Source organism: Rhinatrema bivittatum, chromosome 6 (genome assembly GCF_901001135.1).
Source record: "Rhinatrema bivittatum chromosome 6, aRhiBiv1.1, whole genome shotgun sequence".
NCBI classification, from domain to species: domain Eukaryota; kingdom Metazoa; phylum Chordata; class Amphibia; order Gymnophiona; family Rhinatrematidae; genus Rhinatrema; species Rhinatrema bivittatum.
Genome location: NC_042620.1, coordinates 163,701,169 through 163,728,211, shown reverse-complemented (window position 1 = coordinate 163,728,211; position 27,043 = coordinate 163,701,169). Strand labels below are relative to the sequence as shown.

The window sequence follows — 27,043 nt, the reverse complement described above, 5'->3', positions numbered from 1 at the left end:
AGAGACCCTATGGACCACCATAAAAGGGTTAGAGAAAGTTGTAACTGGAAGGGTTGACAATGTTTTATCAGCCTTTGGAAACTACAGACAGGTGATTTCCCAGAAACAATCGATTGTTATAGCATACTGATAAGTTTGTGTATGTTGATACTCCTACAAAGGATTGTAAAAATCAGATGTTGTTTTGATTTAAGATACAGATTTAACATATCGTAAGGTTGAATATTTTGAAAGTTTTCTAGGAGATTAAATCAATGTTTCCTAAATTTTCTAAAATCTTCATTGGCTATTCCATTGGATATGTTAAAAAGATTTTATACTGATTTGTTAAAAGTTCCATTTGAATCTTATACCTCCAGTTTCCAAAGTGTTGAATTTTAAAAATGGGGTAGTACTAGCACACTTCTTAATGCTGAATCTATGGATAATACGGGAGATTTGACAGCATTTTTACTGAATGGATATTAAATTAGGCTCCACTTTATTAGTTACAACTGTCCTAGAACCTGACAAAATGGACATTAAAGATGTTTTTCCATCCTAAGGACAAATTATTTCTTAGTCATAAAAGTGCATTATTTCCAGATGTCTCTTGAGACACTCAAGAAAGGCAGAAATCACTTTTAATGAAGATGCAGCAGGTATTGGCGTTAGGTGCTTTTTGTTATTTTATCCTTGCAAGTGTGAGATTGTTTGAATGGTACTAAGTTTATGTTCTTTGATCCGGAACAACTTGAGGAGTTTTTAAGACATAGGGAATTGCCTGTATTAAGTTCCCCCCAGAGAGACTCCCCTTGACGAGTTGAGGGTATGATATTACAAGTATTAACCATATAGCCAACAAGTTTCCTTAATTTGATTAGTATTTTCTGATTTTAACTCCAATATTGAGGTTAAATGGATGATGTTTCTTTTGTATTGTTTCCTTTTTTTCTTTTATTATTCAATGTGCTGTTAAAATCAAGTTTGTCTTGATATATTAATTGTTAAATTAATAAAAATAAAGTTTAAAAAAATCTATACATTAATGACCCAACATGATCATGTTTCGGTTTGTCTTCTGCTTCAAAGATACAGATAGTGTAAAAAGGCCTAGAAAATAAACTAAAAACATATATAATAAACAGAAATCTGATGATAAATTATTTTTGATCACAATAAAGGTTTATAAAAACCTATGGGGAACACAAATAGCGGAGAAGGGAAAAAATATATATAAATACCTCTATGACTTGAAGTGGAGGAAAATGGGTCATACAAAGGGCAAAAGTCCCTATTTTAAAATCACTAATTATAATATGCTAGCTAATAGTCAAAATATGAAACATCAAATAGATAAAAAGACCCCCAGGATAATAACGTACCAGGTCATATGGAACAGCAGCATAAGAGAAAGAAAGGGGCAAAAACAGCCCCAGGAGAATACTACGAATGTCTCACATAGAGTAGTGGTGCTGTACTATAAAAATGAAAATTAGAAAAGTACGGTTTCTATTTATTATGTATGATTTCTATTTTCTAGGCCATTTTGCACTGTTTGAAGCCCTGCTGTGTTCTTTATGATCCCTTGCAGTATCTTATGTGTAATTTTATATTTATTTATATATTTCTTACATTATCTGATATTTTCTTTTCATTTCATATGCACGAGTACCACTTTTGTTTTTTTGTTAGAAAATTTCCTGAACCATCTCCAGCTACAACTGGTTAGAAATCAAGCCATTGAAAACAAGCAGCCTCAAGGTGTACTTACACAGCATCCTGCGAGGCGCCATGGTTCAGCAGCAGTTTTACAATATTTACATGTCCATTCTTAACAGCGTCATGAAGCGGAGTCTCATTCTGGTACCCAGCTGTGTTCACCAATGCCATGTGCTGAAGCAGCAAGATCACTACCTTTTCATGCCCAAGATTGCAGGCCTCATGCTAGATGAGAAGAAAAAAAAAAAAAGCAAAGTTACTTAGCTGTAACAAGTGTTTGTAGAAGGTAGGAGGTGTTCACCTGATTGCACTTGGCACTGAAGGGAAAGATAATTCCAGAGCTTCTGCAAAGGACAAAGACTTTCACATCTCAGGTGTGGCAACTCCTGCAGTACTGAGGCCCTCTTCAGTTCCATGTAAAAGCATTGGCTGGGGGAGAACTCCAACAGAAAGAAGGCTCTGAGTGACTGGTGAACTGCTATCTGCAGAGAACATCTGTTACAGGCAAGTAACTTTGTTTTTTCTCAGGAAACGCAGTTCAACAAGTCACACACATGGGACTCCCTAGCTAACGGATGTCTTCGAATCAGAACTGCTAAAGGGTGAGTACTTCTTTTGTTTTTAGAAAACCCCTTTAACTCTTTTTTTTTTTTTTGTCGGGTTTTCTTTTTACAAAACAGCAAGGAAAGCAACCTGAAAGCATAAAAATTGGCACTAGAAAGAATGGCGTTGGGCTCCATTTCTCAAAGAGATCATGGAAAACAGACAGTCCAAATCCATCATCCCACTATGAGGCTATATCTACCTTATGAATTTAAGAATTCTACGAAAGACTTATTCTGGGTTGTGGATAGTTTTATGCCTCAATACATACATCGATTAGAAGCTGAGAGTTGTTCACCTTTTTCAGAGAAAATTCTGCAAATTAGGAAAATTAGCTGTAAAGTACCATCATCAGAACATTCTTCCCTACTGGCTCACTGTGGATGACGTAGAAAACATTTTGATTTAAGCTAATCAGACATTCTGTTTACTGGATTCATGCCCATTATGGTTGATCAAGGGAAAAAACAGCAGTGTTAAATTGGATAATATGCATTATTAGCTGAAGTTAAGTTGTATAGTCTTCTAAAGATAGCTTTGGACCATCCCATATTAAAAAGCTTTCTTTATGTCCAAAAGATGTAGACAATTTCTGGCCAGTACCTAATATCCGACTTCTTTCTTTCTTTAAATTTAATTTATATTCTGCATATTCCATAGTTCACAGTGGATCACACAGGTACATCCAAAATAAAATACATAAACAAACTAGTGAGAGAAGGAGCATTATCCATTGCTGGGCCACAATTATGGAACTCCCTACCGCAAAACTTAAGACTTGAAACAAATACTAGAACCTTCAAGAAAGGAATCAAAACTTGGCTATTTCAACAATTTTTTCCTTAACTATATGGTTCAAGTCCCTGTTTTTAATATTTAATTTTCTTATTAATTGTAGATGTTCTCTTTAAGAATTTTATATGCTCTTATTCAGTTTAAATGTTTTATCAAGAATTTTATGTATTTTATGACTATGATTTATATTTGGAAATGAAAATGTTTTTAATTGTGCATTTGATAACAAGTTGTAAACCGATGTAATGTTTCCTATGAACGTCGGTATAGAAAAAATAAATAAATAAATAAATAAATAAATAAAATAATGTCACCAGCACCAAACTTAAGAACATAAGAACATAAGAAATTGCCATGCTGGCTCAGACCAAGGGTCCATCAAGCCCAGCATCCTGTTTCCAACAGAGGCCAAACCAGGCAACAAGCACCTGGCAATTACTCAAGCACTAAGAAGATCCCATGCTACTGATGCAATTAATAGCAGTGGCTATTCCCTAAGTAAACTTGATTAATAGCCATTAATGGACTTCTCCTCCAAGAACTTATCCAAACCTTTTTTGAACCCAGCTACACTAACTGCACTAACCACATCATCTGGAAACAAATTCTAGAGCTTTATTTTGCGTTGAGTGAAAAAGAAATTTCTCCGATTAGTCTTAAATGTGCTACTTGCTAAGTTCATGGCATGCCCCCTAGTCCTTCTATTATTCAAAAGTGTAAATAACCGAGTCACATCTACTTGTTCAAGATCTCTAATGATCTTAAAGATCTCTATCATATCCCCCCCTCAGCCGTCTCTTCTCCAAGCTGAACAGCCTTTCCTCATAGAGGAGCTGTTCCATCCCCTTTATCATTTCGGTTGACCTTCTCTGTACCTTCTCCATCGCAACTATATCTTTTTTGAGATGCGGCGACCAGAACTGTACACCTTATTCAAAGTGCGGTCTCACCATGAAGCGATATAGAGGTATTATGACATTTTCCGTTTTATTAACCATTCCCTTCCTAATAATTCCTAACATTCTGTTTGCTTTTTTGACTGCTGCAGCACACTGAGCCAACAATTTTAAAGTATTATCCACTATGATGCCTAGATCTTTTTCTTGGGTGGTAGCTCCTAATATGGAACCCAACATCGTGTAACTACAGCAAGGGTTATTTTTCCCTATATGCAACACTTTGCACTTGTCCACATTAAATTTCATCTGCCATTTGGATGCCCAATCTTCCAGTCTTGCAAGGTCTTCCTGTAATATATCACAGTCCGCTTGTGATTTAACTACTCTGAATAATTTTGTATCATCCGCAAATTTGATAACATCACTCGTCGTATTCTTTTCCAGATCATTTATATATATATATTGAAAAGCACTGGTCCAAGTACAGATCCCTGAGGCACTCCACTGTTTACCCTTTTCCACTGAGAAAATTGACCATTTAATCCTACCCTGTTTCCTGTCTTTTAACCAGTTTGTAATCCACGAAAGGACATCACCTCCTATCCCATGACTTTTTAGTTTTCATAGAAGCCTCTCATGAGAGACTTTGTCAAACGCCTTCTGAAAATCCAAATACACTACATCTATCGGTACACGTTTAAACACATGTTTATTAACCCCTTCAAAAAAAAAAATGAAGCAGATTTGCTTAAAAAACATAACAGGTAAAATAAAACAAAAAATTACAAAAATATAAAAATTGGTAAAACATTCATCTTATTGGTGTATCAAACAACTACTAAATACACCTTATCAATGATTATACTCCAACGTTATACTTGTCCATTGACTCGCTTTATAATCTTCTCCTAAAGCTTCCTGAAAAAAGTGTGTTTTTAAGGCTTTCCCAAACTGCTTAGAGTCTAAAGATCGTATATACCCTGGCAAAGAGTTCCAGAGAGATGAGCTTGCCACCGAGAATGTGCGTTCCTGTGCATCCATGAGATGTACAGCCCCATAGATTGGAACCTCCAGGAGTGATTTCCCTTCTGATCATAAGGTTTACAAACGAAGTCAATTATTTGGATCACTGACAGACCTATTTTGGGGCAGCTCATAGTAGCATGGAAACAGTTTGACATCCTTTACAGATGATTTGCTTTTCAGAGTGGACTCATGCATACAAGTCTGCTTTGAAAATTAGCAGGTGTGCGCAGAACCCTGGTGGCATACACGGACGCACACATTTACACCTGCAACTTAGCAGGTTTAAATGTGTGTGTTTAGATTTAAACATATACTTTGCAACATCAAAAATATGTATGGAAATGGTTTCCCTGCCTCAGCTCTACCACCCGGAATGCCTCTTTTTAGTGTGTGTAAAAATAAATACACAATTGGTTTTTCCATGTACTTTTACATTCATTACCCCCCCCCCTCCCCCCGGGCATTTTCAAAAGCCCATTTATGTGCATAAAATCAGGTTTTATGCATATAAAGCCCTTTGAATATTCAGCCCACTATCTCCATTTCATACCACTGATTATAGTATTTTATTGGAATACCTTTTATTCTTGAAAGTGTTTCAAGCGTTTCGGGAATGCCCCCGGACACGCCCCCTCCCGCCCCTTTTCGAAAGCCCCGGGACTTATGCGCGTCCTGGGGCTTTATGCGCGCCGGCGGCCTATGCAAAATAGGCGCGCGAAGGCCTTTTAAAATCCGCCCCAGTATGTGGTACTGGAGGAATTTTGCTCTGCATCACAACAGCAGAACCGTGAGGTACCACAGAGCTCAATATTGCTTAATATTTATTTGAAGCCATTAACAGACCTAATTAGACATTTCAATTTGTTTTTTCATATATATGTGGATGATATTCAGCTTTACATTTCTCTGGGCTCAGAAATGACTGAAGTTGTGCATTTATTTAACCACTACCTGGGAGACACTTGGATTTCATCACATACTCTGCCAACAAATTCCACATTTTAAATATGCACCGACTGAAAAAAAAAATACTCTCTCTGATTTGTTTTAAATGTGCTACCTATTTAGCTTCATGGAGTGCCTCCTAATCTTAATACTACTGGAAAGGTTAAATAACTTCCCTATTTACTCATTTTACCCACTCATGATTTTATAGATTCCTATCATATCGCATCTCAGCTGTCTCTTTGCCAGGCCTTTCGTCATAGTTGAGCCATTCCATCCCCTTTATCATTTTGGTTGCCCTACTTTGTACCTTTCCTAGTTCTGCTATATAGTTTTTGAGATGGGGCGACCTGAAATGCATGCAGTACTCAAGATACGGTCATATTATGGAATGATAAAGGTATTTTGATATTTTCCATTTTACTGGTTATCTGACCAGGCTATATTTCAAGTCTTGGTGCTGGCCTTTAAGGTATTACATGACCTAGGTCCCGTTTATGCTTTACAACTGTCTACTTTCTTGTGCTCTTTGCTCTTCACATAAAGAACAGTTAGAAAGACACAACTCATCAGACCTAGGGAGAGGGCATTTTCTATACTTTGGAACTCCCTCCCAAAATGAGCTTCATTTATTGGGCCTGTCATATATGGAAACATGTGATAGGTGTTATATTAATTTTGGAAGTCATAAAGGCCAAAAATTCTCAGTATGGACCACAATACATGTCTGCTGAGACTGAAACACTCTTTTCATTATGACCACTATATTGTTGGCCCTGTTTTTAGGGTAATAAGCCATACCTTGAATCACGTTTAACAGAGACCTTACAAATTCCAGTTATGTCATATTCAGATTGGATTTGAGAAAGTTGATCACAAATCCCAGTGACTGTAGCATCCATGCCTGGATTTGTTCACTCCCACCCAAGATGCGTCTTTGAACAGCAAATTGTCCAAGTAGGGAAACACATGAACTTCCACCCTGTGTAGGAATGCCATGAGGTCTGCAAGACATTTTGTGAATACTAACAGCCCTGAGGATTGACTAAAATGTAGAATGTAGTACTGGATATGTTGCATTTTTCTTTTCTTTTTTTTTTTTTTTACTACAAATTAGATATTTTCTATGACTGAGATGTATCTCTATATGAGTTATGCTTCCTATAGATGTAGAGAACACAGCCAGTCTCCTTTGCTTAGAAGGGGCATTACAGTATGTTGCTTTCTCTTTCTCCCTATCCCTTTTATGTCAAACTTGATAGGCAGTTGACTTCATTCCTGTGGAAAGGGAAGACTCTGAATAGTGTTGCAGAAATTGAAACTAAGGAAAGATCATGGGGGAGAACATAAGAACATGCCATAATTAGTCAGACCAAGGATGCATCAAGCCCAGCATCCTGTTTCCAACAGTGGCTAATCCAGGCTATAAGTACCTGGAAGTACCCAAAAGCGAAGTATATCCCATGCTACTGATGCTAGTAATAGCAGTGGCTATTTTCTAAGTCAACTTGATTAATTGTTGGATATTCTTCTTACCCTGGCACTATTACTAATACTTAGTAATTGGAAAGATTTAAATTTGTTGAATGTCACATTTTGGTAGAATACTGTATGTATGGTATACCAATATGAAACAGCCCCCCCCCCCCCCCCCCATGTGAAGTTACAGTGGAAGATAAAGTTCCAGGTTGTCTGGCAATCAGTTACGGACTTTCTTGATTCCTAGGCCCCCTTTATTAACATGTTGCTTTGGGCTATTCTTTCTCCTGTACTATCTTGTTGAATTTGTTTTTCTGTTTCTTTTTGTCTTGGTTAGTTTGTGCCTGTTTTATATTTTAAATTTGTTCAATAAATTGAACTAAAAAGAATAAGACCTAAGAAACAAAGCAGAAGCCGATCCAAATTGCTGATAAGCGAAGAAACAAAGATGAACGGTGTAAAAGTAGCCTTTATTGGACTAAGCCTGATTCTGGCCAAGTTTCGCTCCTACAGGAGCTGCCTCAGGGGCTGTTGACGGCAAAAATATCTCTTAACACTTAAAATAAAATACACATACATATGTCACATAAATAAGTGTAAATAAAGCAAAAATGACTATGTACATATGTAATGAAACAACCAAAGGTTATGTACACATATACTGACAACAATGACAAAAATGTGAGTGATACAACTGTACATATATAATGAATCAGATAAATCAAATGGTGTGCACATATTTTAATGACATGCAGGAATGCATAAACAAATAGTACCGTGGATATATTTGTATGTGTATTATCCTTGGTACAAAGGACTAAGACTCATAAATGAATGATAAGTAATTGAAGTACTTATATATGCTGAGCACAGAGGACACTGACACACAGTAAAGGTAGGTTATGGTCGGAAAACAAAAATACAAGTACCTATCGTTGGTGAGTATCTTCAATTGTGAAAGATACAGTAAGCAGTTAAAAATGTTATTCAATCCAGACAGAGTAACTTGGTGTTGTGATCTATTAGAAAGAAAAAAACAAATTATCAATCAGTCCACAGTTAAAAATGGATGAAGACAAGAGGATAAAAACAAAATGGATAAAAACAAAATTGGAAAGAAAAAAGAACCTCAATAAAACTTAAAACCAAAGTGTGCAACCTTAAAAAAGTGGAGTAAGTCAAATTAAAAAATAAATAAAAATAGAAATAAAAAATAATAATGAAAACCGATCGGTTGGTGAGACAAATAATTCTTAATAAAAACATTGAAGGCAAATACAATTTTTTATATACGGAGGTATAGGATATGTGAAGGTATCAAAACTTAACTGTTATCAGGAAATACCCGTCCCGTTCTTTTTATAAAAATGTCATAACTGTTATCAGGAAACACACGTCCCGTTTTTTTTTTTTTTTTAAGGAACAGGGGATTGTAAAGGCAGATCTAAATGAGTTTATGAACAAGTGTGGCATGCAGTAATCATAAGACATTTTGTATTGAGAGAAGTATACCTTCAACATGTATTAAAACAAAAAGATGAGCCAGATGCTGTTACAGCATCTTTCTAAAAGTTGTTTCTGTGCGATCATTACGCAGCCATGGTGAAAACACACTGTATATATTCAAAGTCTGCTAAAAGTTAAACAGAATCAGTTACATTTAGTTAGCAAATAGTAGAAAAAACGATCGATTTTTAAAGGATAGATAATTAATCATGTTAAAACAAACCACCAATGGAATCGCTAAAACAAACTGCTACTAAATGAGATTAACCCATAGGGTATGAGGGGACTCCTGTCCCGTTTTTGAATAGCATTTAGAAAATTCTGCAAGAGACTGTAAAAACTAAACTAAACCAAACTGAGATGCGATACTCATAAAGAATTACTAACAAGAGCCATTGACAAGAGCCTACCTTCAGCATGTATTAGAAATGGAAAACGAATCCGATTCTGTTAGGGGTATTTAAATGAACACTCATAGCGTTTTTCAAAAAAGCCCGTCAAAACTGTTTCAGTGCTATTACTGTGCAGCCGCTGTAGAAACTCACTGGGGTAGATTTTATAAAAGTGCGCCCGCGCGTACTTTTGTTCGCACACCAGGCGCAAACAAAAGTACACCGGATTTTATAAGATACGCGCGTAGCCGCGCGTATCTTATAAAATCTGGGGTCGGCGCGCGCAAGGGGGTGCACATTTGTGCACCTTGCGCACGCCGGGCCTTGCACGCACTGCCCGTTCCCTCCGAGGCCGCTCTGAAATCGGAGCGGCCTTGGAGGGAACTTTCTTTCGGCCTCCCCCCACCTTCCCCTTCCTTCTCCTACCTAACCCACCCCCCCCAGCCCTATCTACACGCCCCCTACCTTTGTCGACAAAGTTACGCTTGCTCAAGGCAGGCGCTGCCCGCGCGCCAGGTTCCGGTCCGGGGGCTGGTCCAGAGGGCGCGGCCATGCCCCGGAACGCCCCCGGGCCAGAACACCCCCCCAAAACGCCCCTGTGCCGGAACACGCCGCAGCCATGCCCCCGGATGACGCACCGCCGCAACATGCCCACGACACGCCCCCCCCCCCAGGAAAGCCCCGGGACTTACGCGCGTCCTGGGGCTTGTGCGCGCCGCCAAGTCTATGCAAAATAGGCTCGGCGCGCGCAGGGGGGGGGTTTAAAGAGTTACACAAATAACTTATGCGCGTAACCCTTTTAAAATCTACCCCACTGTGTGTATGCTATGTTTACTAGTGACCAAGTTTCATGTCAATATTATTGAAATGGTTATTGATTGGTGGTTGAAACACCGATCTGTTTATAAAATGAAACGTTAAGATCGTTTTCCATTTCTAATATATGCTGAAGGTAGGCTCTTGTCAGTGGCTATTGTTAGTAATTCTTTATGAGTATCACATCTCAGTTTGGTTTAGTTTAGTTTTTACAGTCTCTTGCAGAATTTTTAAATGCTATTCAAAAACGGAACAGGATTCACCTCATACCCTATGGGTAAATCTTATTTAGTAGCAGTCTGTTTTAGTGATTCCATTGGTGGTTTGTTTTAATATGATTAATTATCTATCCTTTAAAAATCGATCGTTTTTTCTACTATTTGCTAACTAAATGTAACTGATTCTGTTTAACGTTTAGCAGACTTTGAATATATACAGTGTGTTTTCACCGCGGCTGCTTAATGATTGCACAGAACTGGCTTTTAGAAAGACACTGTAACAGCATCTTGCTCATCTTTTTGTTTTAATACATGTTGAAGGTATACTCCTCTCAATACAAAAAGTCTTATTATTACTGCATGCCACACTTGTTCATAAACTCATTTAGATCTGCCTTTACAATCCCCTGTTCTTAAAAAAAACGGGACGTGTGTTTCCTGATAACAGTTATGACATTTTTATAAAAAGAACGGGACGGGTATTTCCTGATAACAGTTAAGTTTTGATACCTTCACATATCCTATACCTCCTTAAATAAAAAATTTTATTTGCCTTCAATATTTTTATTAAGAATTATTTGTCTCACCAACCGATCGGTTTTCATTATTATTATTTTTTATTTCTATTTTTATTTATTTTTTAATTTGACTTACTTCACTTTTTTAAGGTTCCACATTTTGGTTTTAAGTTTTATTGAGGTTCTTTTATCTTTCCAATTTTGTTTTTATCCATTTTGTTTTTATCCTCTTGTCTTCATCCATTTTTAACTGTAGTCCACGTGCCTGTAACTAAAAACTCACCTGAGCTAAAAAATTCTAACTTAACCCTATCAATTAAAAAGCAGAATGAAAATACAAACAAAAAACAAACTTTGAAATGTTTGTATGCTAATTCCAGAAGTCTAAGAAGTAAGATGGGAGAATTGGAATGTATAGCGGTGAATGATGACGTGGACTTGATTAGCGTCTAGGAGACATGGTGGAAGGAGGACAACCGGTGGGACAGTGCTATACCGGGGTACAAATTATATCACAATGACAGAGAGGAGCACCCGGAAGGCGGTGTGGCGGTTAATGTCTGGGATGGCATAGAGTCCAACAGGATAAACATCCTGCATGAGACAAAATGCAAAACTGAATCACCAACCATCTGGAACAACATGCCCACAGACCTTAGACAGGAACCTTGCACACAAACTTTCAGAAAGAAACTCAAGACATGGCTATTTCTACAAGCCTTCCCCGATCTATGACATCCCCTACTGCTACAACTAGGTATAGGATACCATGTATAGTGGATTAGACTCTAGTATTCAGGACTGAATGTATTATAGCCTTATGTATATATCTGTATGTTATTTATTTCTGAGACTAAATATTACCTATTTCTATGCTAGCCATTACTCTGGCTTTTCCTCCTCCCAGTTCAAGTACCCCTGTTTATTGTAACTTTTCACTCTCTCCCTCTCTCCTAGCCTATTGTTCACGAAGTTATTAATTTTAATGTTATTGCACCACTGTTTATTGTAAACCGATACGATATGATTGGTATCATGAGTGTCGGTATAAAAAAGCCCTAAATAAATAAATAAATAAATAAATAAATAAATAAATAAATAGAAATCCCTTGTGTGTCAGGGAAGACTATAGTGATAGGAGTATACTACCGTCCACCTGGTCAAGATGGTGAGATGGACAGTGAAATGCTAAGAGAATTTAGGGAAGCTAACCAAATTGGGTGCGGTAATAATGGGAGACTTCAATTACCCCAATATTGACTGGGTAAATGTATCATCGGGACACGCTAGAGAGATAACGTTCCTGGATGGAATAAATGTTAGCTTTATGGAGCAATTGGTTCAGGAACAGACGAGAGAGGGAGCAATTTTAAATCTAATCCTTAGTGGAGCACAGGATTTGGTGAGAGAGGTAATGGTGGTGGGGCCGCTTGGCAATAGTGATCATAATATGATCAAATTTGAATTAATTAAAATTAATCAAAGCTTGACTACTGCAATGCACTGCTACTAGGCTTACCAAAAACCACACTACAACCATTGCAAATGTTACAAAATGCAGCTGCCCGCATTATTACTGACACACACCGTCACGAACACATCACTCCTGCACTTCAGTTTCTACACTGGCTCCCTGTTTCATCCAGGATAATATACAAAACTATAACGCTAATACATAAAGCCATCCACAACAGAAATATGCTTTGGTTCTCTAAACACCTACACTTCAAAGAGTCAAACCGACCAACCAGACCCCAGCATCTAGCCAGACTGCCGATTCCCTCTCCTAAAATGACCAAACTTGCCTCTACAAAAGAACGATCTCTCATCATAGCTGGTTCCACAATATGGAACAGCATGCCCTCGGATCTACGCCAGGAAGATTGCCACAAAAAATTTAAGCAAAACCTAAAAACCTGGTTGTTTAAAAAAGCATACTATTAACTGACTGGGTCTTCTACTACTCAATTATGTCGCAGTCACCTCCTCCCCCCTTCCCCCCCGCACCTAGAAACTCTCCCTCTTGTTAATTATTACTCTATGTATATTTTAGTTTGCCTAGTTTATGGGTAAACCTTGTTACCTATTATATCAGTTTACATGTTGTATTGTAAAGCGCCTTGCTGAATTATTGTTATCTGTAAACCGAGGTGATGTGACACACGTGCCGCGGTATATAAAAATCTTTAAATAAATAAATAAAATAAATTAATGACTGGAAGAGGAACAGTATGCAAATCCACGCTCTTGTGCTAAACTTTCAAAAGGGAAACTTTGATAAGATGAGAAAAATTGTTAGAAAAAAAAACTGAAGGGAGCAGCTGCACTCTGCACAGGGAACTTTCTTCCTAATTCCAATGGTTAAAGAGGTGTGTTTAGTGGGGTGTAGGAAGAGAGTGATTTCTGTGAGGGTCCTGAAATATGGAACTCGGCCCCACTGGATATTAGGCTTGAGTCTAATTATTTGGCCTTCAGGAAGAGGGTAAAGGCTTGGTAATTTCCAGGGGGGACTGCTAATGCTAACGATAGAGGGTTGGTCTTGCTGGTCTTTAAGCTTTGAATTGGATTAAAATTGGGCAGTCATATAATGTTATTTTTGTTTTATAGGCCATTTTAACATGATTTTATTGTATTTTGTGTATTATGTATTTTGTTGATGGTTGTGCAACGTTCCAGTCTGCTTTTGCCGAGTATAGAGAAAAGAAAAGTTGGGAAATAAATAAATAAAAATGTGGTAGCTCAGACAGAGAAAGACTGAGGGGGTTCACGAGGTAGTGTATTTGCAGGATCTCTTGCGCATGCTGAGCTCTGAGAGCTGGGTCTGTATTGGGGTCATCGGATGATGTCACCCATGCATTATAGCTAATTAATATCTCCTTGTGAACAGACCATCTTGAAATTGTTGAACAGTCTCAGCCAAAGACCTCTGTAATTCTTTTAAAATAATCTTAGGCCTCATAGTGTCCTTCCACTGCAGTTTCCTTAATCCATGATTACTGACTTTAGCAGGATGGCCTGATCATGGCAGAGTCTTGTTTCCACTTTACAATGATGGATCTGGCAGTGCCCCAAGGGACATTCAAACAACTGAAATTTTCTTATAGTCTTCCTCTAAACTGTACCTTTGAATAACATTATCCTGTAGTTCTTTCAGCAGCTCCTTGGTTTGGCATGTTTTGAAGTTTGTTCAAATTCATACAATAGAAATAGCTTGATTCTTAATACAGGAGTATTAAAATTAGCTCAATTACAGTGATTGGACACAGGTGGGCTCTATTTAACTTATTATGAGTCTTTATGGCAATTTTTTGTACTGGAGCTAATTTGAGTTTGTTATGAAAAAAGGGTGTAAAGTCTTATACAATCAGAATTTTTGTGTTTTTTTTATTTTGGAATATTTCTAAAATTGTTCTTTAATGATGAACGTGTAGATCAGTGAAAAACTACTTTAATGCATTTTGATTCAGAATTTTTTTTAGAATGTGGAAAAATGCACAAGGGTGTAAAGACTTTTACAAGACATTGTAAGAAATGGGAGAATTAATGGAAGCGCTAGTAAAAGAAAGGCTATTGGAATATCTTGAATCCAGCAGGAGTTGAAACAACATGGTTTTATCTGATGGCAGTCATGTCAAAGCTGATCAATTACTTGAACTAGGTGACTAAGAAATTAGACTGGGGATGAACGCCGGATATGGTGTACATACATTTCAAAAAAGCTTTTGATTCTGTTTCATACAACACTCAAGGCAAGCTAAGCATTCTAGAAGTAAATCTTAAAGTGATAAACTGTTTTAGACACTGGTTGACTGAAAGCAAAGGTAAATTACTACTTACCTGATAATTTCCTTTTCTTTAGGAGTCAGATGAATCCAGAACAAATGGGTTATGCACCTCTACCAGCAGATGAAGGCAGAGCAAACTGCCGTCACAGATAAACATTTCAAAACGCAGCCAACAGGTAACACTGAGCTCAGACACGAATGTATTAACATTTCTCGTATTATCATCCCCTGCCCTATTAAACCACCTGTTAATGTTATTATTGTAAAGCTTGTTGCTAAGTTATGTTACACTGTGAACCGAGGTGATGTTTTGCAAACGTGCCTCGGTATATAAGAAACCCTTAAATAAAAATAAAAAATAAATTAGTCTAGGGACTGAACTAACACTTACCAGTAATCTCTCTAACACATGGCCATGCAGGAGGACTACACTACAATCATTTGGCAGTGAAGGGAGGGAAGCTGGATTCATCTGACTGTCGTAAAAAAAAGGAAATTATCAGGTAAGTAGTAATTTCTCATTTCTTAGCATCCAGTCAGATGAATCCAGAACAAGTGGGATGTACCCAAGCTAATCCCAAATAGGGTGGGAGGTTGCCTGCAGTCAAGTTAAAACTGCAAATGCAAAGTTTGCGTCTTCTTGAGCTTGTACATCCAGACGATAACACCTGAAAAAGTGTGTTAAGAGGACCACGTCGCAGCTCAGCAAATGTCGACGGGAGACAATTTCACTTCCGCCCATGACACTGCCCGAGCCCTAGTGGAATGAGCCTTGACCTGACTAGGTAACAGCTTCCCAGCTTCAACATATACAGCCGTGACTGCCTCCTTAATCCAGCGAGCTATGGTAGCCTGCAAGGCCAGCTCTCCCTTCCAAGTACCGCCTTGATGGACAAACAGGCTTAGTAACCTCCAGATACTTGACAATATGTCTCGTGACATCCAAGGGTCACAGGAGACGATACTCCTCTACATCTCTCTGTCTAGAGATGGCAGGGAGATGGACTGATTCAAGTGAAAGCAGAGTTGCTTACCTGTAACAGGTGTTCTCGCAGGTCAGCAGGATATTAGTCCTCACTTATGGGTGACATCATCAGGAAGAAGCCCAATCACGGAACACTTTTGTCAAAGTTTCTAGAACTTTGACTGGCACTACTGGGCATGCCCAGCATGGCACTAACCCTGCATCCAGTATGGGTCCCCCTTCAGTCTCATATATAGTAAATTAAGTGTGAAATATAAAATAATAAATTGAAGCGAGCGGGTTTCGTGAGGACTAACATCCTGCTGTCCTGTGAGAATACCTGTTACAGGTAAGCAACTCTGCTTTCACAGGACAAGCAGGGTGGTAGTCCTCACTTATGGGTGAATAGCGAGCTGAGGATGCCTGAGAAAAGTACCAAATGCGCCCAAAGACGTGCAACAGGCACAACAACAGGGGTGAATTTGGGTAGGAGGGTATCCTGAAAACCCCCAAACGGGTTGCTGGAAGGACATTGGGAAGTTAAGCTGAGACAAATTGCGTAGAACAGACTGGCCAAAAATCGAATCTTGTCTGCCAGCCTTATCTAGGCAATAATGGGCTGCGAACGTATGGAGAGAACTCCATGTGGCAGCCTTACAGATGTCAGTCAGCGGTACCGAGCGGAGCAGTGCTACCGATGTTGCCGTGGCCCGTACAGAATGTGCTCTGACGCGTTCATGTAGCAGAAGGCCTGCTTGTTGGTAGCAGAAGGAAATACTGTCTGCCAGCCAGGAGGAGAGGGTCCCTAGTTTGTTTTTATCAAAAGAAACAAATTGCTGGTTGGACTTCTGATGGGCTGCCGTGCGCTGTAAATAAAAGGCCAGGGCACGTTTGCAGTCCAAGGAATGCAACGCCAATTCTCCTGGATGAGAATGGAGCCTGGGAAAGACAGTAGGTAGGATGATGGATTGATTGAGATGAAATTCCTACACTACTTTCGGCAACAATTTTGGGTGAGTGCACAGCACTACCCTGTCATGCAGAAATTTAGTGTAGGGTGGGTAGGTCACTAACGCCTGTAACTCACTAACTCTGCTACCTGATGTTAAGGCAAGGAGAAATAGCACTTTCCATGTGAGATAACGAAGGTCGATTGAGGGAAGTGGCTCAAATGGCGGTTTCATGAGTTGCCCTAAAACCACGTTCAGGTCCCAAGCCAGGGCCGGAGGGCATAGTGGAGGTTTTAGTTGAAGTAAACCCCTCATGAAGCGCTCTACCAAGGGTTGTGTCGAAATAGAGACATCCCCTACCCCTTTATGGAAAGCGACCACCGCACTGACATGCACCTGTATGGAGGAAGTTTGGAGACCAGAATCTGACAAGTGTAGGAGATAGTCCAGGAACTTCGCAGAAGAACAAGTAAAGAGGTCTATGGACATGGAATCGCACCAGACGGTAAATCTTTTCCATTTGGAACGATAAGACTTTCTAGTAGAAGGCTTTCGTGAAGCAACCAGGACTCGAGATACCGACTCCGAAAGGTTAAGGGGTCGGAGAATCAATCTTTCAACATCCAGGCCGTCAGTGACAAGGCCGGGAGGTTGGGGTGGCGTTGACACCCATTGTTCTGAGTTATCAGCAGCGGGTCTGATCCCAGATGAATGGGGTGATGAACTGAGAGGTCCCGAAGGATTGGGAACCAAACTTGGCATGGCCAGTGAGGGGCTATGAGGATCATTAAGCCCTTGTCCTTCCGTAACTTCACAAGAGTCTTTGGAATGAGTAGAAGTGGAGGGTATGCGTAGAGGAGACCGCTGGACCACAAGAGTGTGAAAGCATTCCTCTGCGGTAAGCTGTGGCTGTGGTGGAGCGAGCAGAAGATCTCTACTTTGTGCTTGTGGATGGATGCACAGAGGTCTATGTGCGGATAACCCCAGCGTTGAAGCTCCTTTCTGAGAACATCTGTAATCATGTACATCTCTTCTTTCTAGCTACAGCATGAGCCATGGAGTGTGGTAAATAATGGGCAGCATGCAGGGCATGTAAAGCTAGGTCTCACTTTGTGCAGAAACATAGTGCACACAGCACCTCCTCCTCTTCCCCTCTTGACCTTCCTCTTTTGAATCCTTCCAGCCTCTGTCATATCCCCACGCTGAGTGAGACAGTAAGAGAGTATGCACGGAGCACTGAATTTGACTCACTTTGAGTGTTGGGAGCAGTAGCAGTGGAGGAATTCTGACAGCCACATTCAGTAGCCAAGATAACTAACTGAGCCGGTTGCCCACATCATACAGACTTCTCACTTCTCCTGCATTTGTATTTAGAGGGAATTGGCCTATTGTGATGAGTTCATGTGTGTCTCTGCCCTCTCTCTCTCCCTTTGTTTTAAAATGTGGAAGAGATTTGTGGAGTTTTCAGTACTTCTGTAGCTCATAGGAATCCTCTCCATGTTTGCCTCATGGCGGTTGGTGTGTCACACAAAATTTTTGTTTAGGTAGGTGTGCCTGGGCTTGAAAAGGTTGGGAAACACAGATGGTTTCATTTACTAAGCATTTTTCCAATAGACACAGAATGTGAGAAAAGCCTTAGTAAATCAGGCTGAGAGACATTTAAAAATCATTCAGGTTTAAATAATGTACAAGATACAAACATTTTTCAGTGGAACGGAAATTCTAAATGAAGTCATTGTATGAGGCTGAGAAGGGATAAACTCAGGAGTTCCACATTGAAATATTTGTTCACAAAGGGTGAAGAAGGCATGGAACAGTCTTCTAACGGAGGCAGTGAAGGTAAAAACTGCATTGGAATTCAAGCAGCATGAGACAAGCACAAAAATCCTCATCAATGGGAAAGGAAGAGTAAACTGAGATGAAGTACAACCTGCAATATTGCAACAGAAATTCGAAGCCTAGAGGGACATTATAGTCTATCTGCCACCATATTCTTTGTTTTAATACTCACCAGTGGTGTCCATCCAGCATTGTCTTTAACATTGGGGTCTGCACCACTGATAAGGAGCTCTTCCACAGAGTGTAAATCACCCTATATGGAAAGAAATATTGAGGAAGTCATAAAAGGAAGGAACAAGATAATGCAGAAAAATACAATGCCTAAGCCGGAGAACTTAAAAGCTTATATACATTTTTTAAAAGTACATAACTACTTGTGTCTTGGTTACATTAAACACCATTGAATATGGCCAAATCTCAAGCTTTTTTGAAAGCTCCAATGGCAGCCCCCATCGAGGATTTTTAATTTGAATCTGGCAACCAACACTTGGACTTCAGAAATGACCATGCATATTGGGCATATATCTGAGGCACAGGATCTTCTTTAAAAAAAAAATTGTCTAAAAGGGTCAGCAGATGAAAAACAAAATCACTACAATTTTGTTCAATTTATTTAATATCTAATAACAATAATTGTTTGATGTTTTTGAAAAGATCTAAACTTTTTGCAATAATCATGAGGTTATGCTATCAGTCTATTATGACTATGTCACCAGAATTTTAATTGTATCAAATGAATAACCTCAGTGATTATCTATCAGACACAAATCACAAAAATCAGAAAAAAAAAAGACTGCCGGTGTTATGGTAGCTTCCTTATATATATTTTAAATGCTTGTGGATTGTTTAGCCAGGAAAGATGAATGGCCTAAATTACTAAAGGGTAACTTCTATTCTGAATCTAAGCCTTAAATTAGGGGATAAACTCTTACTAGATATAGGCCACACTAATCTACTGTATAATTATTGCCAGCAGTTTGACAGCCATCCCTTGGGCAAGAGAAATATGTCTGAAATGTGGTGTCAAAATGCCGATAGAACTGATGAATAAATCAGCTTTTAGTTATTAACAACAAGATCGCTGGATGTGCTCTTATTTCTCCCTCATTTCATTATGCTGACCATTAAGATACTTGCCTATGGTATTGCAGTTTTAACAATTGTTGATTACGTCACATGCAGTCATGATAAATTCTGATTGAGACAGGTCATGCAATAAATACTAGCAGACAAATTTTCAGTCAAGACTGAGTGCCTAATCTAGGTACCTAAATTTTGGCCACCTAGATTTAGGAGACTTTATAGGCCAAACTTAGGGACCTATATTTTTGCCTAAGAATCCTCTTAAATCTAGCTGGCCAAAATGTATCAGCCTAGATTTAGGACTTTTAGCTTTCACTGAACAGTCCTGGGAACAGTCCTGGGAATTGTTGGCTCTGTGCAACTTTGAAATTCCTAAACTCTTTGAAAACTGACCTTTATAAACAGAATAAATGGGCAAAAAATTTTTATTCCAGATTTACAACTGTACATTCTAACCATTAGCCATATTTTTATCATCTGATGGAGTTTATTAAATTGCAATCTGATACTGTAGGAAAACCTTTAGGGAAAAAACAGAGCTGCTTACCTGAAACAGGTGTTCTGCTAGGACAGCAGGATGTTAGTCCTTGTAGTCATAAGAACTTAGAAGCTCAAAAAGAGCTTTCATGAGCTGAGCCAACACCACTTTGAGGTCCCAGGACACAGCGGGAGGCCGCAGGGGAGGCTTTAACTGCTGTAGACCCCGCATAAAGTGATCCACTACGGGCTGCACAGAGATGGGCAAACCATCCACACCCTGGTGGTAGGCACCGATCACACTCAGGTGTACTCTAATAGAGTTGATCTTTAAGCCAGTGTCTGAAAGGTGTAGGAGGTAGTCAAGCAGTTTCGGTGTAGAGCAGGAGAATGGGTCCAAGTTGTGGTGCTCACATCACATGGAAAACCTCCTCCACTTCAGGCCATAAGACTTACTAATGGATGGCTTCCTGGAAGCTACCAGGACCCCGAGACACATCATCTGATAGGTCAAGGGACTGTAGAATTAACTTTCAACATCCAGGCCATCAGGGACAAGGCCCTGAGGTTAGGATAGCGCAGCTTGCCCTGATCCTGCGTGATGAGGTCTGAGGAAGTCCCCAAACTGATCGGTTCCCGGAGGGAAAGATCCTGCAGGAGCGGGAACCAGATCTGCCTCGGCCAATGAGGAGCTATGAGGATCATGGTCCCCCCCATCCTGTCAGAGCTTCAGAAGAGTCTTTGTCACCAAAGGAAGCAGAGGATATGCGCACAGAAGGCCCTTGCCCCAATGGCGGGCAAAGGCCTCAGAGGCTGGCTTGCCATCCCCCCTGTAAAGGGAGCAGAACTGATCCACCTTCCTGTTGCAGGGGGATGTGAAGAGATCCACGTCCAGAGTACCCCAGAGATGGAAAATCTGATCTGCAACCTCCTGATTCAGGGATCACTTGTGGGGTCAGAAGGTCCGACTCAGCCTGTCTGCCACCACATTTTCCATCCCAGCTAGATACATGGCTCAGAGCACCATACCTTGGGACAGAGCCCATGACCAAATCTGAACTGCCTCCTGGCACAGGAGGAACAACCTCGTACCTCCCTGCTTGTTGATGTATCACATCGCCACCAGGTTATTGCTCTGGATCCGTAACGCTTTGTTGGTCAGCTGATCTCTGTGAATAACCAAAGCACTTTTCGGATCGTGAGGAGTTCCAGGAAGTTGATTTGATACTGTACTTCCTGGGTGGACCACAGACCCTGGATATGGAGTACCTCCATGTGGGCACCCCACCCCAGGTGAATGCATCCATAGTGAGCACAATCTGAGCAGGGGGAGCCTGAAAAGCAATGCCATGCTCCAAACTGAGCAGATTCTCCCACCACGAGAAGGAGTCCAGGAGAGGCAGAGTAACGTGGATGGAACAGTGAGATCCTGGGTGGCCTGCTGCCACTGAGACCACAAGGTCTACTGAGCTCTGCGCATATGTAAGTAAGCAAAGGGGGAGCATGGATGGTTGCGGCCATGTGACCCAGGAGCCATAGCATACGGTGAGCCGAGACCAATCGGCTCCATTAGACCATTCCCGCAAGGGATGCCAGCACAAGCGCCCGATTGTAAGGAACAAAAGCTCTGGCTTGAGCAGTATCCAACCAGGTGCTGATGAAGCTCAACTGAGGCAATAGAACAAACTAGGACTTTGAGTAGTTGATAACAAATCCCAGGGACTCCAACATCCGAATGGTCAAGCGCAGGGATCATAGCACTCTCTCCTGGATGGTGCTTTTGACCAGCCAATCGAACAGGTAGGGACCCACCACGGCCAGACACTTGGTGAAGACTTGTGGGGCTGAGGGGAGGCTGAAGAGCAACATCCTGTACTAGAAATGGCGCTCGCCCTTGACAAACCGAAGATACTTCTTGTAACCATGAAAGAGCTCAATGTGGGCATACGCGCCTTTTAGATCGAGGGAGCAAAGCCAGTCCCCGCTTTGCATGAAGGGAATCAGGGTCTCTCTGGGCACCATCTTGAATTTTTCTTTTTAGAAACTTGCTCAAGGCTCTCAAGTCCAGAATAGGACGAAGTCCCCCTGCTCTCTTTGGAATCGGGAAATATCGGAAGTAGAACTCCCACCCCTGCTGCTGCAGCAGGACGGGCTCGACTGTCCTGGCCGTTAAGAGGGTGGAGAGCTCCATCAGAAGTATTTCCTGATGCAAGGACAGGCCCCAAAAGGAGGACTAGGGAGAGTCCGACGGGGCACCCAGGAAGTTCAGCCAACACTCTAGACGAACGATGGACAGAACCCACTGGTCTGAGGTGACACTGGGCCAACTGTCCACAAAGAACTGGTACTGGCCTCCAACCGGGGGGGTCCGGCATCACGGGCATGGGCAGCTGGCTGATGCTGCCCCCCCCCCCCCCCCCCCCGTAGCAGGGCTTGTCTGGGGCGCCGGCAGCTCTTGGTCAGAGAATCTAATTTAACCCTTAATAAATTAGCTGAATAAGCCACCACGTTGCAATTACTAAGAAAATTACTGCAAAGTGATAACTCACATGTACAGGCAACAAATCAGGTATTGGAGAAAAACATTAGCCAGTTAAGGGCAGAGATAGAGGATATCATTGAAAAATGATCCCTACAAGAAGCAGACGGTAAACAAATGGCAACACAAAATTTGGAGTTAAAAGAAAAAATAGAAGCTTTAGAGAAAAGGTTCTTGAAGCCCAGCCTATAGATCCTCATTTAAATAAATTACCTCAATACCTGGAACAGGCATTGCAGGAAAGGGTTAAAGATCAAGAAGAAACAGACACAGACTCTGAAGGTATTTCAGATGGTAAAACAAATAGAATTCAGAGATAGAAAGGGTTTTTAAAAGGCAGGAAGAAAGTCAGACCAAAAGATTAAGTCCTTGAAAAACCAATTGACAGAACTACAAATCCAAATAGCTGGGATTAATAGTCAAAAGAGGGAAAAGGATCAAAGAATCCAACAGCTTGAATTTCAGAGCTTGTCTCTTGAGGAGACACATCTTAATGATACTGAATTGTTCAAAACTGAAAGTAAACAATATACAGCTTGTCTTTCTCAGCTGCCGAAAGAAATTTAAATTTGCGAGATTATAATTTAAAATTAGAGCAAGAAAATCAAGGGTTGATCTCTAAACTAAAAGAATTTCGGTATCAATTGCAGCTGTCTTAAAGTTTTGGTCCAAGTATTGAAAGAGAAAACAGTTAATGTAATTTCAAATCCTGTATCTCCAAAGCAGAGCATACAGGTGGCAGAATATCACAGCAAAGCTCAGTCCCCACACCTCTCTACAGAGCAGTGGGGGTGGAAAGAGGAAGGCTTAGCCCAGAGCTATATGCAGCCTTGTTTCCAAGAGCAGAAGGGGGGCTGGGATCAAAGGCCAACACCCAGAGAGGCTTATCACCAGCCCACACCAAACAGAGCCTCAGATCTTATTAAGCAAATCAAATTACTTCATACTTTGATTCTCCTGTTTAAAGAGAATTCTAGCTTAGATGTCTTGCAGCATTTAACTAGATTCATGAAATCTTTGGGGTAGTAAGTGCACATTCTGAAAAATACAGATAGCCCTACTTCCATGGAGTTTCACAGAAGAAGCGAGACAATATTTAGCCAGCATCCCTGCCGAGGTAAAACAATCCTTACACACATTTGAATTTGCCTTCAAAGAGCACTTTGGAACTTATGCTAACAGTGCTTTGGCACGGCAGGCTATCTACAATTTAAAATGTGGCCCTGAAGGAAATCCCAGAGTTTTTAGCTACCACTTAAAGCAAATTTTATTCTATGGGGAGCCCTGTGCCACTGAAGCAGACAAGGTTGCTCTCAGAAACCTCTTTTTTGAGGCTCTTCCCCCATTCTGTGAACTCCATTATATCTCCACAGGGAGGCACCCTTAAATTTCCTCGCAAAGGAAGCAGAAAAGCTATATGCCATTTGACATAAAGGGAAGTCTGCCCCTAAGGAGCAAAAAGCAGAAACCCAGAGGTGGATTGATGTCACAAGAAGTGGATTTTATTGATGATATAATAAACTGCCCGACTCAGGCAGAGTTTCGGCCATAAACAAGGGCTGCTTCAGGGGATATTGTTCAGAGTTTGTCTGTGAAACAGTTGTAGCCAATATTTCTTTGCCAGGAGAGTTGTGCACAATTCCAACTCTTCTCTATTGTGGTAATAAATATTCCAGCAGCGGTTCACCAGCCGCCATACGGGTTCAATTGCAAAAGATAAGAAGAAGGAGAGAAACCAAGCGTCCACCATGAGTCAGAGTCCAGAGATACACTTTGAAACTAATCCCATGTCTTCTTACCTTAAGTCTGACAGGACCTGGATGCCTCCCACCCCAGGAGTAATTTGATGGCACAGCAGCTAATCCAGAAAAGGATGCAGGAGAATCAAGACACTCAAAAGAAAATCTTAACTGGGGGTGACGGCAGAAAAATAACCAGAAACCTCCTATGGAGAATCAGCTGGCCGAGCTTACAGCCATCATCCAAAAGCTCATCAACCAAAGACACAGTGTGTTGCTTCGCCAGAAAAAGTTCCTCAGAAAAAAGAGAAAAAGTCTGAGGAATCTAAGAGTGGCACCAGGTCGAGCACACCAAAAGAAGGCCCCAGTACTTCTGGGTCCTCCCCTAGCACACAATGACTAACCGATCCTGTTTCTCCTTCCCAGGTCTCTACCATAAGTACCCGGGAGCCTTCCCTACTCGAACCCAGAGATGCCCACACCTCTACCGTACTAGGGGATATCCAGCCACAGAAGAGTCCTGCTTCCCTTCTGGATGTGGACTCTGTCAGAAAGCATAAGTATTTCTTAGGGAAATTAAAGCCTCAGGGACTCCACTACATGATACCCATCAGAATACAAAATGTGTTAAATTGGGAGGGTCTTCTAGATACGGGGTCCGAGGTTACCCTAATCATGCAGAGCTTGTTTGACAGGCTCTCTGCTTCCTTAGAGAGTAAGTCCACTCCAAGAGTAGTCCCATGTGAAGTGGACTTGGGGGCATATGGAGGAATGCCTGTGGAGGCCAGAGGTAAGGCATGGCTCACCCATCAGAAAGGGAAGATGAAAGTGAAGCACCCAGTTCTGATCCCCAAGACCCCTGGTGAGGAATTCTTAATTGGGAATGAAATCTTCATGAAACCGTCCCCTATCCTTGATTATGTAAGTTAGGTCATGTGGGTCAGGTCAGGTACCCTCTCCCGTATGGAAAAGTGGCTCAAAGGGGGAAGGAGGCCCGTAGTTCCTGCTCCATAGAGCTCATGTTTTGCCATATAAGAGGCTGCCCCAAACATAAAAACTAATCACTAATTAACTAGAAAGCATACTTAAAGATCAAGCAAAAAGCAAACACCCAAGAAAAAGGATATAACAGAACCCAGAAAAATATCATAGCATTTCAAAAGAAAACCTGGCAAACAAATATTTAAAAAAATATAAGTATATAATCAAAACAAATAAACCTTAAAAATTAACTGGCAAATCCATCACTCACAAAACACCTCACATATACATTAAAAAAAAGGCAAGAGCTACAGACTCACCAATCAATCAAATTTATATAATCCACAAGACACATTTGGACCAATCACAAAAACAAAAAACCTACGAACCAATTCTTGAGGTCCCAATCCAAAGTTTGTTCAGCTTAACCAACCACAAAACAAACAGCTTTCAAAAGATGAAGACACAGCATAGGTAGGAACCTCATCGAATCCTAATATTTAGATCATAATGAATGACAGAATTCAAGCGATTCACCTTTACTCCAAATAAAGCAACTGACAAGATAAATTACCTCCATGAGGATGTGGCAATAATTGTTGTAGCACACATAATTCTGTTCAAAGCTCTTGAACAGAATGTGAAGCCTCTAACCAAGGCTGCACAAGTGGTACCTCCACCCAAACTTGACTGACATTACTACAATGCTCAATAATACACACTTTTAATGCACAGATGGTTTTACTAACATAGATAAGACCAAATGAGCAGAAAATCATATAAATCACATTTCGTGATAAACATTCCGTAAAGATTTTTATAAATTCGTATGCTGAGTTACAGGATTTATAAATTCAGTAAATATAAAAAACATGTCACAAATGTTACAGATCCCGCAAGAATATCATCACACTGCAATCAAGTTGTGGGACCGAGCGGTGATCCCCTAACACAAACCTGGACTGACTCCAGCCTTTCTTAAAACACTTTAATTTTTATTTTCTACTTTAACACATACACATTAATAGACTGCCTTTACCTTCAGGACAGTGTACTCCAATTACTCACAGTTAGTACCACTTCCCTCAGTACTCATACAGCTTTGTTACAGCTCAGTGTTTGGAAAGCAATATTCTACAGGAGTTGTCATCCTCCTAGAGACCTGGGCCTGGTCTTACTATCCCCACCTGGGTCCCAGCTCTTATTCTTCCCCTGCTGAGCCTCACCCACAGAGCTCTCTCTCACTAAAGAAATTAATGTGGACCAAGCACCTAGCCTGTCCTGCACTGGTTTAAGGGGCAAAAATAGGAGCACTGCCTCACATGACCCCCTCAGCTTGGTCCTAGTGTTTTCACTCCACCTAGATTACGTCCAAGGGAATGCCTCACCTCCCCAGCCTCTCTTATGTGGCCACCTACCAGTTACATTTGGGGTTAGGGTTCTAGGGTTATACTAACCCCCACCTCCCAGGGTAACCCTAGACCGTCTTATCACCACTCAATGTACTGCCTGCACCCCCAGTCCTTTAACCAAGTCTCTTGCTTGCTCCAGGTCCAAATTCCACCACACCAGAACTTCTGTGGTGCCTCCATCTGTGATTATTCTGGTATACTCTCAGCACTCTCTGGCCAGATGCCCACGCTGGCCGCTGGCTTCTCTGCAGCCTCACTCACTGGAGTCTCTGCAGTGCCACCTCTGGGCTCTCCGTGATTCATTCCTCTGGGTTCTCCTCTGCTGCAATCACTCGCTGGGGTCTTCATGATGCCTCTTGCTTGGCACGTCATCTCC

General features: G+C 40.8%; 1 protein-coding gene across 2 annotated transcripts in view; it reads right to left on the bottom strand.

Moving 5' to 3' along the window:
• Nucleotides 1–27,043, bottom strand: part of BARD1 (BRCA1 associated RING domain 1) — a 336,286-nt gene that overhangs the window by 111,938 nt on the left and 197,305 nt on the right. For both annotated transcript variants that reach the window (XM_029606122.1, XM_029606123.1), the window contains 2 exons: nucleotides 18,609–18,689; nucleotides 1,754–1,926 (listed from right to left, as the gene is read on the bottom strand). In XM_029606122.1, the coding sequence (XP_029461982.1) occupies nucleotides 1,754–1,926; nucleotides 18,609–18,689 (254 nt within the window). The remainder of the gene's footprint in view (nucleotides 1–1,753; nucleotides 1,927–18,608; nucleotides 18,690–27,043) is intronic.